Source organism: Scardinius erythrophthalmus (genome assembly GCF_964197995.2).
Source record: "Scardinius erythrophthalmus genome assembly, chromosome: 8".
Taxonomy (NCBI): Eukaryota; Metazoa; Chordata; class Actinopteri; order Cypriniformes; family Leuciscidae; genus Scardinius; species Scardinius erythrophthalmus.
The window spans coordinates 48,712,376-48,729,306 of NC_138228.1; the positions used below are offsets into that span (position 1 = coordinate 48,712,376).

The window sequence follows — 16,931 nt, forward strand, 5'->3', positions numbered from 1 at the left end:
TCTCTCAAAGCTATGATCAAACGTTCCTCCAGTAATATTAATAGAATATTCGTTCACAGTCATCTGGTCTTTAATAATGTTCTTAAAATGTTAGAACAAAAACATTGTTTATACATTGTTCATGAAATGTTGTTGTTGAAATGTTTTAGTTGATGTTCGTGAAACATTTTTAAATGTAACTACTAGTTCAGAACATTCAGAGGACAAAAGTAACGTTCCAGTAATGTTTGAAGAATGATACAACGTATCGTTCCCTTAACGTTCACATAACCAAGAAAAACATGTTTAAAGAACTGGATGTTTTGAACATTCAGAAAACATTCTTAGAACATATTTTTTGTCAGCTGGGACAGTCCTTTGGTTTACAGTGTGGTTGTAAAAGGCTCAATGAATAAACTAGACTTGAGACTTGAGATAGACTGTTAGACAGACTGACAAATTTTTATGGAAAGCTGGCAGGGTGAAGTTTTACTGAATAAACTCATGATATCTGAGATGGAGTTGCTCAGAGGCATTTGAGAGACACGACTGTCTGCAGGAAGATTTCACGCTCTGATGAAAGTAAAATTGAGCTTTTGTGCCTCATCGTGAAGCTCAAGAACATCGTCCCTACGGAGAAGGACGGAAGGGATTCGGAACTCATAAAGACATAATGAAAAATGGATGGAGTAAACTATAAAAAGCCTTAGAGGAAAACAAGCAGCAATCCACAAGACTCCTGGGACACAATCTTCAGGAAAATAAGGTCTTCGCTGATGGTTGAAATGTGGGAGCTGGAATACTCATGAAGTCTGTGTTTTGTTTTTAGTTTTCATCAATACTTGGTAAAGTGCCAAATTCTCACTTCATGACCCAGCTAACAAAAACAACTTTTTGATAATTTTCCCATTAAGTTATGAAAATTTTATTTCTGAATGTTTATAATGTCCAGTTTTTAAATATGTTCTTTCTTGTTCATAACTTTGAGAGAACCTTGCCAGAACGTTCCCTGTAAGATATAGGGCCCTATCATACATGCGAACCAATGCAGCGTCAGGCGCGGTGCAAGTGTGTTTTGCTAGTTTTCAGTTTTCATTTTCATGTCCTGCGCTACGTTGTTTAAATAGCAAATGCATTTACGCCCATCTGTGGCCCCTGGGCTGCTGGTCTGAGAACCAGGTGTGTGTTCAGGCGTATTGTTGGAGCGTTGCTATTTTGAGGAAACTGAAATAGACTGAGCCATTGACCAACTGAAACCTGGTCTGGCAGTATTTTTTTTTTGTTATTTAAAGAGCGCGTTAGTAATATGCACCTATAGGCGGGTCCATAACATGCGTACACTTTGCCCCGTAGATGGTCTGCTTACTCTTTAACCTCGCGCACGAGCAGATCCGTTTCCTCGCTAGAGAAGCATTTAGTCTTTTCCTCCATGTAAATAGCGAATCCGCCATGGCGCGAGCGCAACAGGCTTTTAAAGCGAATGGGAAATGAGACTCTGATTGGTTTATTGCACGTTACGCCCAAAACATACCCATTACTCATTAAGAGAATAGGGACAAAACACACCCATTACTCATTAAGAGCATAAGGTCAACCCTTTTAGACCATGCGCCGGGACCACCGACCATTTTTCGCGTCATTAAACAAGCAAAAGTGGATTCAGATGCACTAAATGCACTTGTGCCATGCACTTAGATTGTTAAAATAGGGCCCACAGTTATTTTGTGTGGACTGTGAATGTGAGAAACTTAAGATTTATTCAAACTGAAGGAGATTGACGGATGGATGGAGGGAGGGAAGGACAGAGGGATGGAGAGATGGAGGGAGGGCTTTACCCCGCTGAAGTGCAGGGCTGACCCTGAGGCCACGGCTCCACAGACGCTGCTGATCTTGCCGCCGGTCAGCAGGTGCCAGTGATTGAGCGCCGGGGCTCGACTGAAACTGTCCTTCAGCTGGACGGGGAGAGACACCAGCGGCTCGTCACAGAACTCGCCTCCCCACTCGGGGTCACATCTGAAAGAGAAGAGACCTGAGACTGAGCTGAGACTGAGATGAGATGAGACAGAGACAGAGACTGAGACTGAGCCTGACTCTAAGAGTGAGCTGAGAGCCTGACTCTAAGACTGAGACTGAGACTGACTCTGAGACTGAGCCTGACTCTGAGACTGAGCTGAGACTGACTCTGAGACTGAGCCTGACTCTGAGACTGAGCTGAGACTGAGACTGAGACTGAGACGAGACTGAGACTGAGACGAATTAGACAGAGACCGAGACAGAGACTGACTCTGAGACTGAGCCTGACTCTGAGACTGAGCTGAGACTGAGACGAGACGAAACAGAGACAGAGACTGAGACTGAGACTGAGACTGAGACTGAGACTGAGCTGAGCTGAGACGAGATGAGATGAGATGAGACAGAGACAGAGACTGAGACTGACTCTGAGACTGAGCTGAGACTGAGACTGAGACGAAACAGAGACAGAGACAGAGACAGAGACAGAGACTGAGCTGAGACGAGATGAGACAGAGACAGAGACTGAGACTGACTCTGAGAGTGAGCTAAGACTGAGACTGAGACGAGACAGAGACTGAGACTGAGCCTGACTCTGAGAGTGAGCTGAGACTGAGACTGAGACGAGACAGAGACTGAGCCTGACTCTGAGAGTGAGCTGAGACTGACACTGAGACTGAGACTGACTCTGAGTCTGAGACTGAGACTGAGCCTGACTCTGAGAGTGAGCTGAGACTGAGACTGACTCTGAGACTGAGACTGACTCTGAGACTGAGATGGACTTACACACAGGAACTCTGTCTACACCGGCCGTGTCCAGAGCACATGTCGGCACAGCCATCTCCGATGTACAGGTTATCCAGAGCCCACGTCTGCTGCTTATCGAAGGGCGCCGGCTGGAACCAGCGGAAGCGAGTGGCTGTGGACCTGAGCATTCGCCACAAAAGAAGATCAACAAACTCTCAATTCAAGTGTTTTCTTTCTTACACCCTGTACTAACCAGACTCGATAAAAGGCGTCTTTTCCATGTTAATCATTTTTTCTCCAACCATGATACAAAACAAGCCATAGCGGATTCTATTTTAGAAATGTTTCTATTTCTGCGACATCGATTGCGGCTGGAACAACAACATACAAATATGACAATGATAATCTCAGGGACTGACCCGTGAACTGTCACCCCTAATTAACAAACTAATTAGTTGTAATTCATGAGTGTTTTTCAAAGAAACATTCAACATATTACCGGAGAAGTGAAAGCAAGTCAGAAAATGAAAGTGTAAAAAAGTTATTAGTTACTGTAAAGCAAATGCACTGAACACAAAATTTTTTAAAATATGAATAAAATATGATTTGCTTTGATTTGTGATCGCTTTGATTGCGAGTGCAGTGCGTTTGCAGAGAGACTCCGCCCACAGGCTCATCTGATTGGCTGTGATTTTGGATTGATTTGGTTGCAAGTGCAGTGCGTTTGCAGAGAGACTCCGCCCATACACTCTTTTGATTGGCTGGGATTTTGTATTGATTTGGTTGCGAGTGCAGTGCGTTTGCAAAGAGACTCCGCCCACACGCTTTGCTGTGATTTGTGATCGCTTTGATTGCGAGTGCAGTGCGTTTGCAGAGAGACTCCGCCCACAGGCTCATCTGATTGGCTGTGATTTTGGATTGATTTGGTTGCAAGTGCAGTGCGTTTGCAGAGAGACTCCGCCCATACACTCTTTTGATTGGCTGGGATTTTGTATTGATTTGGTTGCGAGTGCAGTGCGTTTGCAAAGAGACTCCGCCCACACGCTTTGCTGTGATTTGTGATCGATTTGATTGCGAGTGCAGTGCGTTTGCAGAGAGACTCCGCCCACAGGCTCATCTGATTGGCTGTGAATTTGGATTGATTGGTTGCAAGTGCAGAGCGTTTGCAGAGAAACTCCGCCCATACACTCTTTTGATTGGCTGTGATTTTGGATTGATTTGGTTGCGAGTGCAGTGCGTTTGCAGAGAGACTCTGCCCACACGCTCATCTGATTGGCTGTGATTTTGGATTGATTTGGTTGCGAGTGCAGTGCATTTGCAGAGAGACTCCGCCCACAGGCTCATCTGATTGGCTGTGATTTTGGATTGATTTGGTTGCAAGTGCAGAGCGTTTGCAGAGAAACTCCGCCCATACACTCTTTTGATTGGCTGTGATTTTGGATTGATTTGGTTGCAAGTGCAGTGCGTTTGCAGAGAGACTCCGCCCACAGGCTCATCTGATTGGCTGTGATTTTGGATTGATTTGGTTGCGAGTGCAGTGCATTTGCAGAGAGACTCCGCCCACAGGCTCATCTGATTTGCTGTGATTTGTGATCGCTTTGATTGCGAATGCAGTGCGTTTGCAGAGAGACTCCGCCCACAGGCTCATCTGATTGGCTGTGATTATGGATTGATTTGGTTGCGAGTGCAGTGCGTTTGCAGAGAAACTCTGCCCATACACTCTTTTGATTGGCTGTGATTTTGGATCGATTTGATTGTGAGTGCAGTGCGTTTGCAGAGAGACTCCGCCCACACGCTCTTCTGATTGGCTGTGATTTGTGATCGCTTTGATTGTGAGTGCAGTGCGTTTGCAGAGAGACTCCGCCCACATGCTCTTCTGATTGGCTGTGATTTGTGATCGATTTGATTGTGAGTGCAGTGCGTTTGCAGAGAGACTCCGCCCATACACTCTTTTGATTGGTTGTGATTTTGGATTGATTTGGTTGCGAGTGCAGTGCGTTTGCAGAGAGACTCCGCCCACAGGCTCTTCTGATTTGCTGTGATTTGTGATCGCTTTGATTGTGACTGCAGTGCGTTTGCAGAGAGACTCCGCCCACACGCTCTTCTGATTGGCTGTGATCGATTTGATTGCAAGTGCAGTGTGTTTGCAGAGAGACTCCGGCCACACACTCTTCTGATTGGCTGATTTTGTACTCGTAGTTGTGTTGCATCTGGTTAGGACACAGCGCTAGATATCATTGATGTAAGTGCAAGTGTGTGTGTGTGTGTGTGTGTGTTTACCTGGCGTAGTGTGGTATGGGTAAAGTAACTCTGCCCCACTTGTTGTATGTATCTGACACCAACAGCCTCTGCAGTGTGTAAGAAGAGCAATCTGGACTTGTGGGTAAACAATCCCGGACCAGCGGCAGCCACGTGAGCCCCAGATCCAGAGAGTACTCGAGCTCGACCGCTGCGAACACATGAACACACACACACACCCGTCAGAGCAAAGCCCTCTTCTCGACACACACACAGGACTCGCTCGCGTCAGTGACCTACTGTAGCAGGACGAGGTGACCGAGCAGGAGGCAGAGAAGTCGAACTGGACGAAGGCATCGGGGCCCACGCTGATGTCGGTGGTGATGCCGTAGCGAGTGTTTGATTTCTCGATGAAGGCGAAGGCTTCTCCGTCAGATCCACACACTGGCATCCGCGTGCCACCCGGGTGAAGCAGCCACGAGCGGGTGTTAGTGGAGGAGAAGTCGTCCTCCAGCGGCCCCCAACCACTGGCACTGCCACCCACCACCAGCTGAACACACACACACACACACACACACGTCACAACATCGACACACAACCAGCAGGCCAGCCTGAGCGCACGCTTACTGGCGGCGCCTTGCCAAATCAACAAAACAGTAAAACAGTGAAATATTATTGCAAGTTAAAACAGCTGTTTTCTCTGTGAATATACAGTAGTCAACATTTGAAGTGGATCAAAACCTTTCATCAAAGTTATACATGAATTTTGAACAATACCCTGTCTTGTCTTAGGACAACTTTGATGAACTTTTTTGATCCACTTCAAATGTTGACTACTGTAGTAAAGTGTCATTTATTCCTGTGATCAAAGCTGAATGTTCAGCATCATTCCTCCAGTCTTCAGTGTCACATGATCCTTCAGAAATCACTCTAATATGAGGATTTGATGCTCAAGAAACATTTATGATTATTATCAGTGTTAAATCATCAATCATCAAATCATCATATTAGAGTGATTTCTGAAGGATCATGTGACACTGAAGACTGGAGTAATGATGCTGAAGATTGACAGGAATAAATTACACTTTACTATATATTCACATAGAAAACCGCTGATTTACATTACAATAATATTTCATTTTTTTACTGCATTTTTAATCAAATAAATTATCAAAATCGTAACAATTTCAGACTTTTGACCGGTATAATGGAGTAAAATGAGAAAAATGGTCTGAATGCCTTTGCAATATTTAATACAGTGTAAATGAGTGTGTCGCCGTTCTGTCTTGGCTCTTTACTTTATCAATAACCCAGGGACTGTGGAAGTGTCCATTCTCGGAGGGCTGCCACCAGCGCAGGCGTGTCTCTGGGGTCCGGGCCCTCAGAGGGATCTCGAGGGCCACCAGGTGAGCCTGGTTACTGCTGTTACTGTAGAGGAACTCCTGGAGAAGAGTCCAGGTGAGCCCTCCATCCGTGGAGAACTGCAGGAGCACCGGCTGCGAGCGCGGGTCCGGGGACGCCTTCCCACAGCCCAGCCTCAGAAAGAACTGGATGAACCTGTGGTGGAAACACATTTGAACATTAAAAGTGCTGTATGTAACTTTTTCACTCTACTAAAGCATAAAAATACCATAATATGTTTGCATATATTGAGGAAACATGCTAAGTTCACATACTCGGTTCTCTGAAAAACACTTCTATAGCCGTTATTTTACTGTGAAATATGCGTTTCCAGGCTGGAATGTCTGTTTTTGCTTTGGTCTGTGACACTGCACGTTGACAATTTGCCAATTTTCATTGTCCATTACGCTCGGTTCTGTTGGGTGTGATACCTAGCATTAGACAGGTCCAGATCCAGCGTCTCCAGCATCCGCAAGCCGTCCTCGCTGAAGAACAGGTGGTTCCCGCTGGTCGTGATGCCACACTTTCGGGAAGGCTTTCCTCCACTCATCAACTTGAAATGTTCAGACTCCAAAACTCCACCTATGAGACAATCAACACAGTGACATCTGCTATAGTCAAGCTTCTTCAGAAGATCTATTCTTGAGAAAGATACCCTGTCTGTAAGGGAAGATTCAATTCTATCTTTCTGCAAACATTACTACTGAATGTTCTGAAACAAGTAGTAACATATTAGATGAACGTCCAAATTAAACTTAAAAGTCCCCCTGTGGTGAGCAAAATTCAGCTTTTAATGTTGTTAATGTGTCTATGGTGTTTTTAATGTGCTTTAAGACAAACCATGTGTAAATTCAGTATTTTCTCCTTAAAACTGCAGTGAACCAAAGACAGTCTCAAAAACACGCTTTGAAATCGCTGGTGTTTCTGACGTCACAAACTACCTTGTAACCAATCAGATCAACGTGTGATCGTCAACCAGTGGATCTCTGAGCTGAGGGAGTGAGTGGAGGCGGGGCTCATTTGCATATTCATAGAACCGCGCATACTAAATGAGGCAAGGGTGTCGAGTTACACTCAAGATATTTTAAGGCATGAAGACATTTTTTTCAAGGTAAAAAAGTTTAAATATGTCATTTTGGTGATCAAAGATGAGCTTTAAGGGATACAATTATTGACTACAGGGGGACTTTTACGATTTTTAACATAATGTTTTTGTTCTAACGTTTTGAGAACATTATAAAAGACCAGATAACTTTGAACAAACATTCTATTAACATTACTGGAAGTGAGCTTGTTCATAACTTTGAGAGAATCTTGTGAGAACGTTCCCTGTTCGCTGGTTTTGTGTGAAATATTATGACCAATGTTGTTACATCACAAGTGAGTTGCATAATCAGATTACTTTTTTCAAGTAACAAGCAAAGTAAAACATTAATAAGAATAAGTAATGTTACTTTGTTTTCTCATTTATTGACTGACTTTGCATTTCCTTTAGGCTTATTCATTTTACTTTTGATGTGAAAAGGCCTTTACATTGAACATTTTACTTTTTTTTCTTTTTTTTGCTAATAAAAAACAAACAAGCGAGTCCAGCCCAGGTGAGAAAAAGTAATGCAAAAGTAGAGTAAGGCCTAACTTTCAATAAAAGTATCACAATTAGTTCCTTTATAAGGGAGTAACGCAATATTGTAACACATTACTTTTAAAAGTAACTTCCCCCAACACTGATTATGACTCTATTCTTACAAACGTTTTTTCAAATGCAAACACATCTTTGTGTTACTCACTGAACCACATTCATAAAACAGCTAAACTACTGTGCAACATCTGTTTGCTTCCGTACCTTCAAAATCCTCCTTCAGGAAATCTGGATTTGGCACATCTGGAACGGAGCAGTCGGAGCCGGAGTATCCTGGATCACAGATGCAGTGAGTGCCTCGAACACACACACCGTGGCCGTGACACATGTTCTGGCACTGGGGGCCGATGTACACGCTGTCCAGGGCCCATGTGGGCGGAGCCGCGCCGGCGGGGTAAAACCCTTGGAACCAGCGGAACCGCACCGATCTGAAGCACAGAAACACTGAGACACACTGAACACGCAACGGTCGACGGAGCAAACAGCAACCCAGCTCACAGAACATGACCGCTCTTCCAGTCACGCTGACAGAACGTTCTCAAAAACATTATTTATACATTGTTCATGTGTCTTGTGCATTGTTCGGGGTCTTTTTGGACCCCAAATGATGTTTGCTGAAATAAAAAAAAGGTTTCTTTGTACAAATGGCATGAAACTTTGTACAGTTGTCAACACTTTCTAGATCTACAAATAAAAAAATAATTGGAATGATATCTTTTTTTATGTTAGTTTGAGGGGAAAAGTCACACTTGTGCTGTTGGGGGTCTCCAGAGGCAGCAGACCCCAGGCAACAAAATGTAAGTTTGTAACAAAATATATATATATTTTTTTTAAACAAATGTAATTTTACTCTGTTTATTGATGTTTTTACTCCTCATTTGTGCAGTATTTGGAGAATTAATTGTATTTTTTTTCATTTATAATTTTTTTTATTAATTTAATAAAATTATGTTTTTTTTTATACAAAAACAGCTTTTTATGTAAAATTCACAATAATGTAACTATTGAAAAACTGTTGTTGTTTTTTTTCAGTAAAAAAAATGCTAAACTTTGATAAAAAGTTTTATAATTGTAATTTCATAATATGTATATGAATCCAACTGGAAAAACTTGTGAAAAGATGTCTAACAGTTAGTCATATAGTGGAGCTCTGCAGCCATCTACTGGCTAAAGTGATCATTTTTTACTTTTAAAACTGCATTTTCCAAAAGATGCGCAAAAATCTTACACTAAATCATGTCAAATTATCCATGTTATCTCCATGAATGAAATTCAGAAATGTGGGTCTTTTATAAAGTGGATTTTACATAAAAAGCTGTTTTTTATTTTATTTATAAAAACCTATTTAAAAAATATTTTTTTAATTTTATTTATATAAATGTAAAAAATAGAATAAATCCTCCAAAAAAATAAAATAAACTGAGGAATAAACTAATAAACTAAAAACATTAATAAATAGAGTAAAAAAAAAAAAACTATTATTTTGTTACAAATGTTGTCTGGGTTCTCTGGAGTGTAAAGCACAAACGAACAGCACACAAGGGTTAAATGTTTCTGCTAGTTTCTGAACTCCTGTCCCACTCACCCGCAGAGTCTCAGCTTCCCGAAGTGGATCACTTCTCTCCTCCATCCCTGTGAGGTTCCAGGATAGTAGACGCTGGCCGGGTGGAGCTGGGTGGAGCAGAGCGAGCTGAGCCGAGGGCCGCCGGCACACAGAGGAACCAGCAGATGCCATGTGGATCCGAAGTCCCTGGAGAACTCCAGGCGCACGGGGTTCAGGGAGGAGCTTTCGGTCGTGCAGCCCACATTGATCTACAGCAGGAACCAAAGTCGTGACGTAATGAGACGTACCACAGATCAATATTTAACTTTACAGTCAAAGGGTTAGTTCAACCAAAGAATTATGTTCTGTCATCATTTACTCGCCCTCATGTCGTCCCAAACCCATGAGACTTTCTTTCATCTTCAGAACACAAATTAAGATCATTTTAACGAAATCTGAGAGATTTCTGTCCATCCATTTAAACACTGCAAAAATGCTTTTCCATTTGATTTAAGAGTATTTTTCTTGTTTTCAATTTGAATTAAGATTTTTTTTTTTTACCCCATAGGCAGATAATTTTGCTTGTTTTAAGCAATTCAAGTTTCTTCTCCCCAGAAAACAAGATTTCAATTCTTATGTAATTTTACTTCTCTAGTAAATGCTCCTTGATTTAAGAATTTTTAGGTATTTGGCCTGGAAACAAGACAAAAGTACTAATTTAGAAAAGCATTTTTTGCAGTGAAGTCTATTCACCCAAAACTCTGACGCTTCAAAACATTCATAAATCAGCGAATGTAAATAGAGCACATCAAATACGGTAAACAGAAGTGTCAAGAATGTGTCACAAGCTTCTGTTCACCAGCTCTATGTTCACTGATCAATGTTTATATGTGAATAAAAGCCTAAATTAAATCTGTTCATCATACGACGCCATCGACTCTCTTCAGAAGACTTGGATTAAACCGCTCGATTCATACATTGCTCAGTTTTTCTGTCTTGTTTTCCAGCACAAATATCTAAACTTTCTTAAATCGAGATACATTTACTGGAGAAGCAAAATGACTTAAGATATTAAGTCTTGTTTTCTGAAGAAATCTTCAAAAAATTTAAAACAAGAACAAATATCTCCCAATAGGGTCAGAAAAATAAACTGAATTCAAAGGAGATATCAACATTTTTCAGAAAACAAGACTTAACATCTAAAGTAAATATGTCTTGATTTCAGAATGTCTGCACTGGAAAATAAAACCAAAATACTAAGTAAGAAATGTCTTGCAGTGTGTGGATTTATTTCACAATCTCTCGGATGTTGTGAAGCGTCTCAGTTTTGAGTGATAGACCTTCAATGGAGGCACAGAAATCTCTCAGATTTCATTCAAAATATCTTCATTTGTGTTCTGAAGATGAAAGTCTTCTGGGTTTGGAACGACATGAGGGCGAGGAAATGATGGCAGAAATAATTCAATGTTCATTTTTGGGTGAACATTCCCTTTAAACGCCAGCGTTGATCTCTCAGAGCTCTACCTCGAACTGGACGATGGTGTTCTCGTTGACATCAATGTCTCTGGTGGTGATTGAGTGTTCGCCCAGGTCACTGGACATGAACACCATGGCCGAGTCCTCTTCCCTGCAAGCACAGAGGGTCACATGACTCCATCGACAGGTTTGACTAGCGTTTGAATCGTGATCCAGCTCGAGGTGAGTGTGTGTTGAGTCCTCTCTGGTTTATCTACAGGAGTGAGATACTCACAGGCCTCCTCTCTGATATGGACAGTAGAATCCAGTGTTTCCTCCGGGATAAAACAGCCAGTTCCCCTCCTGCGGTCCCGACTCAAAGCTCTCTAATATCACTGGCAAACTACTGACGCTGTTGCCGTCGATGATCAGGTCGTCAATCACCCACACCTCCTCCTTCTTACCTGGAGGATTGAGAAAAACACTGAACACATTTATGCTTAAGAACATAGTGAATTTCTAAAACATTAAATGTCCTGCTTTATCGTCGGGATTACAGCATTGTTTAAAAGGTAATGATCATGTTAGTACAACATTCTCCTGAAATTATTTCTACTCACAATATAACATTCTTTGAAGGTTTATTTGAAATATTCCTCATACAAATAACATCATAAGAATGTTCCGGAAATGTTGTTCTTAGAACTTTTTCTCTTAACGTAATGAGAGCGTTCATCAAGAACAAACAACACTGGAAAACATGATGTTCTTCCTCAGTGTTTCTGTCTTGTTTTACAGCAAAATGATCTAAACATTCTTAAATCAAGATGCATTTACTGGAGAAGCATAATGACTGAGGATATTAAGTGTTGGTATCTGAAAAACGTGTAAAAATGAAGTGAGTTTGTGCTTAAAACAAGAACAAATATCTGCCATCGGGGTCAGAAAACTAATATTGTTTTGCCTTTGAATTCAGTTTATTAATTTTTTTCTTGCTTTGAGCTTAGACTCTCTTAATTTTCTAACTTCATTAATGGACATTTCCCAAACAATCTGGAAGCGCTCGACCAACCACAACACACTGCTCCAGCCGACCAATCAGAGCACAGTGTGCCTTTCAGAAGGAGGGGCTTCATAGAGACAGGAAGTAAACAGAGCGTTACTGACAGACTGGGAAGAGAGGAGCCGCAACAATGGAGAATATGAGGAGAATAATCAACATTCAAGCAGGAAAACCTGTTCTAGTAGAGCCTGAACACAACATCAAGACTCCGTAAGAGGGCGTAACAGGTCCAGTTTAAAGTGTAAAATTAGCACACTACTCTTCTGTATTATGAACGAACTCATCTCTATATGGCACTTGTGATGGTGTGAGTGAGGCGTGTGTGTGTGTGACCGTGACTTTCTTACCGCTGTTGTACGGCTGCCACAATCGAAACCGTGTAGCATTTGTTTGCGCGCTGGGAGGCAAAGACATGTGAACAAACAGCGTGTCTGTGGAAGTGGGGAAATAAAACTCGTCTATAAGCAGCCAGCTGATCCCTCCATTCACCGAATACTGGAGCAACACGGAGTGAGAGCGCTCGGGCACGCCTGCACACACACACACACAACATGTGTTTACAACACACGGAACACAAGGAAAAAGACTTGAGATTGAACACGCTTCACGCCAGACTCACCCTTTGTTATGAACTTGAATGAAAACTGGATGTACATCGTGTTTGTGCAGTCTAGATCTGTTGAAACCAGCATTCGCAATCCCTCCTGCAGGAGAACGGTCATCCGGAGAACACACATGATTTATTTACATCAGATGATAAAACTCCTAAAGGTTTAATGCACATTGAATGCATGAGGCAGAGCAGTATATCATACGGGTGTAACGATTCCCTCATTTCACGATATAACAGATATCACGATACTGGACTCACAATACCGTATTATTGCGATACTCCAAGCCATATGATAAAAGGTTAACAAAACATTTACTATTGATTAAACTGCTAAATTTGATATTACATTGTGGGTGTAAATGAATAGTCTTGGACTTGGTGCTGAAACCCAAAGCAAAGGACAATAGAGACTCCAGAATAACAATATTCATGATTTTGAAGCTGAAAATACAGAATTATTTCAGACGAATATGCTTGCACTCTTTCACTGACTAGATATATTTATAATAATGTAGGCCACTTTTTACTGTAACATCAGACATTTGGCCTTATTAGGACACACAAATATTCCCCCATTGCATTATTATACATTATATTCTACATTATATATAGTAGTTTAATGTAGTACTGACACTAAAACTCTGAAAACGTCTCGGGTTACTATTGTAACCCTCGTTCCCTGAGTAGGGAACGAGACGCTGCTTCGATACTCAACACTTTGGGGAATGCCTTCGGCATGATGCGTCTGAAGTTTGTAGTGGAACTACTCCAATGTAGTGGAACTACTCTACTCCGTTGCATGTGACGGTGATCCGGAAGCTATAAAAGGACATCTGAACATAGCCGCGTCAGCTTTTGAAGGGTCGAAGCAAGTCGTTCTCAGAAGCGCGAAAAGTGTGGCCAAGGGACGCAGCGTCTCGTTCCCTACTCAGGGAACGAGGGTTACAATAGTAGCCCGAGACATTCCCTTTCGTAAGGGAACTCCCGCTGCGTCGATACTCGACACTTTGGGGAACGAATACCCAAGCCGCCATACTGAGAGACCCCGCCCTGGTGTGAAGCAATCTGGCACACTCAAGACATGAGAACTTGTGAACCTGGTGTAGAGGACAGATCCAGACTGTAATGTTTTATGAAGGTGTGTGGGGAGGCCCAGCCAGCGGCATCACAGACCTCTTGAAGAGAAACCCCTGCTAGCAAGGCTCTAGAGGATGCCACTCCTCTAGTTGAGTGGGCATTTATCAGGAGAGGTGAAGGCAGATTGCGCACCTTGTAAGCTGAAGAAATATCCTCTACTATCCACTTGCTAATAGTCTGTTTGGAGACCGGGGAGACCTTCTTGGATAACCCAAAACACACAAACAGCTGGTCCGACTTCCACCAGCCCGAGGTCCTACTGTATGTACATAGGCCTCAAGAGCACGGACATAACAAGTGTAGTTCAGCTTGATCAGCCGACACATGTGGTGGAGGATGAAAGGCCTGAAGGATTACAGACTGTGCCACATTTGTGGGCACCTTAGGCACGTAGCCAGGTCTAGGGTGGAGAATGGCTCTTACTCTGCCAGGAGCGAACTCAAGGCAAGAGGGAGCCACAGATAGCGCCTTTAGGTCGCCAACTCATTTCAGGGAAGTAACAGCGAGCAGGAAGGCTACCTTAAAGGATAAACATTTCTCAGACACCTTATCCAGGGGTTCGAAGGGTGCCAGGGATAACCCTTTGAGGACCACTGCCAGGTCCCACGTGGGGACCCTAGGCTGGATGACAGGCCTCATCCTCCTGGCTCCACGAAGGAAACGAATTATGAGTGGGTGTGTCCCCAGGGTGCCCACCCTTAAAGGCGTGTGGAAGGCTGATATAGCCGCCACATAGACCCTAAGCGTGGCCGGGGAGAGCCCGTCAGAGAAACGATTCTGAAGGCACTTCAGTACTGAAGCCACTGGGCAGTTAACTGGGTCCAACTGACGTTCTCTGCACCATGAAATGAAAATTTTCCATTTAAATGCATAAAATTTCCTCGTGGAGGGAGCTCTAGAGTTTAGAATGGTCTCAACAACCTCAGTTGAGAGACCAGAATTTATGAATTGGTCCCCCTCAGGGGTCAATCCAGCAGCTTCTTGGGCTTCAGCCAAGGGTGAAATATCACGACCTCGGACTGAGGAGGGAGGACCATCCTGATCCGGATTTACAGCGGAAGGCCTGCCCGGAGAGCCCAGATGTTTGGATGCCATATGTTTCGGGAGCCGATGTTTTGGGCCAGTCAGTACGGGGCTACTAAGAGTAAGCTGATCCCGTACTGCTGAACCCTTTTGTACTCTTGAACCCCCGGGGGCAGAACAATCAGGGAAAACATACACAGATGTGGCCTCAACCATGTCTGTATCATGATATCCAGACCCAGCGGAGCTGGAAGAGCACGGGAGAGGTGGCACGGGAGGTGGCCGTCCGCATGAAGGGGAAACGGGACCACCTCTGACAAAACAACCTCCATCCCGGCTAAAGCCAACTTGGGGTGTTTGAAATCCCTGGGCCGCAGCCCCTGCCTCGACAGGATGACTGCCCCCATTTGATCAGAGAGACCACCGACGTATTGTCTGTAAAAAATAGAACCTGATGGCCTCTCTGAAATTTCCTCAGACCCTGTGTTTCCAACACAGGTTCTAGAAGCGGAAACCATAACTTCCTCCCCATGATCAGAAAACAAGGGCATATGCGTGTAACTCTGGTCATGCGGAGTTCCCTCTCGGGAAAAACCCATTGGTCCTGAGCCACTACTACAGGGCCCCCACGTACAGCAGGCCAAAGAATAGTATGTTTAACACTGCTGCCAGCGAGCCCACTCTTTGATAAGGTCATATAGTGGTGGCCTGGCCTAGCTTGATATTCATGACTATGGTCAGGAAGGTGAATGTCCAAGCTGGAGACAATTGTGCCTGCATCGTGACTACAACCTACACCGCCCCCAGGAATCAGTTTCTCTGAAGAGGAACTAGTGATTTTTCCTATACTCTGAGCCATATTCCCTAGCGCCTCACAAGACTCAGAACAACACCTCGGTGTTGAACCGTCTGCTCTAGTAGTCAATGGATGGGAATGAGGATGCCCTGAAGACTCCATGGAGCTACGACAGTGACCATACATTCCAAGGAGGTGCGGGGATACAATACTCGGAGCTGGTCTGACTGACAGTCGGTATCTTGAATCTGAACCCCCTCGGAGGTTGATCCAGTGCCATGAGATCCAAAACAAGGCCTAACTACCCGTAGGAACTATGACGTGCCGGCTGTAGAATCCGGGCTCCCGTAACCAAGGAAGAGCCCACTTTGAGGTTTCCTGTGTTAAGAGGGACTAGACTTCTTGTTCCAAGAACCAACCCTGCTCGGAGCTGGCCGACATGTGAACCACCCCTAGTAGATAATATTTGTATATTGGCTCCACTGTAAGCAGGACCCCTTAGGCTATATTTTGAGGACCCCTCGGGGTTTCTAAATATGCCATTATGGGGACCAGTCCCTCGAGACTGGCCTCGGCTATAAATTTCCAAATGGCTTCGTGACCTGAAGCAGTTAACTGGCAGGAACTAACCGAAATATGTTCTCTACAAACCTCCTAAGAGGCGGCGAACTCGACAGGGCCGCAACGTCTTCGGGCAGACACTGCGATTTGTGTTCAGTGGAAGCCGATGTGTCCCGAGGCGCCATCGGCGGTGGGAAGCAGACATCGATTTCCTAAGGGCTGCGTAATGGGGCGAGACTCTTGTACTCACTCTCCTGGGGGAACGCCCATAAGGGTCCGCGTGTTATGACAAGACCTCTTAGTCCAAGCCATCTTAACCCGAGAGACAGTCCTCAGACCTGTCTTCGGTATGGAGGGCTTTGTGCGAGAATGTTTCCTCTGGCCCCAAGCCTTATACGGGGGGGGGGGGCACGAGAGGCAACCTTCTCAACATATGAGGAGCTGGCGGCTGTCCCATGAGGCTGCCCCCTGGCAGCAACCCCATGAGACCTGGACTGACAACTGGGGATAGCTGATTGTCGCTCTGCCTCCTGAAGCCTCTCGACAACGGTTTTTGCCGCATCGCCAAAGAGGCCAGAAGGCGAAAGGGGGGCACAGAGAAGGAAGGCCCTGTCCTTCTCCCCGATCCCCAAGCGATTTAGCCATTAATGTCTCTCTGAGACGACTAGTGCTGCCATAGAACGGCCAATAGCACGGGCTGTCTCTTTAATAATACGGAGAAATAAG

At 44.0% G+C, this 16,931-nt stretch overlaps 1 protein-coding gene across 7 annotated transcripts in view; it reads right to left on the reverse strand.

Moving 5' to 3' along the window:
- The window catches only part of reln (reelin), a 179,758-nt gene that overhangs the window by 32,129 nt on the left and 130,698 nt on the right, over window positions 1-16,931 (reverse strand). For all 7 annotated transcript variants that reach the window (XR_014030641.1, XM_081372562.1, XM_081372561.1 and 4 more), the window contains exons 37-48: window positions 12,695-12,779; window positions 12,423-12,605; window positions 11,308-11,476; window positions 11,082-11,184; window positions 9,600-9,826; window positions 8,219-8,442; window positions 6,807-6,957; window positions 6,273-6,531; window positions 5,275-5,524; window positions 5,017-5,185; window positions 2,776-2,916; window positions 1,815-1,992 (exon numbers count right to left, since the gene is read on the reverse strand). Coding sequence is in view for 6 of the 7 variants with exons in the window: in XM_081372562.1 (XP_081228688.1) it covers window positions 1,815-1,992; window positions 2,776-2,916; window positions 5,017-5,185; window positions 5,275-5,524; window positions 6,273-6,531; window positions 6,807-6,957; window positions 8,219-8,442; window positions 9,600-9,826; window positions 11,082-11,184; window positions 11,308-11,476; window positions 12,423-12,605; window positions 12,695-12,779 (2,139 nt within the window). In the remaining variant the exon portion in view is untranslated. The remainder of the gene's footprint in view (window positions 1-1,814; window positions 1,993-2,775; window positions 2,917-5,016; window positions 5,186-5,274; window positions 5,525-6,272; window positions 6,532-6,806; window positions 6,958-8,218; window positions 8,443-9,599; window positions 9,827-11,081; window positions 11,185-11,307; window positions 11,477-12,422; window positions 12,606-12,694; window positions 12,780-16,931) is intronic.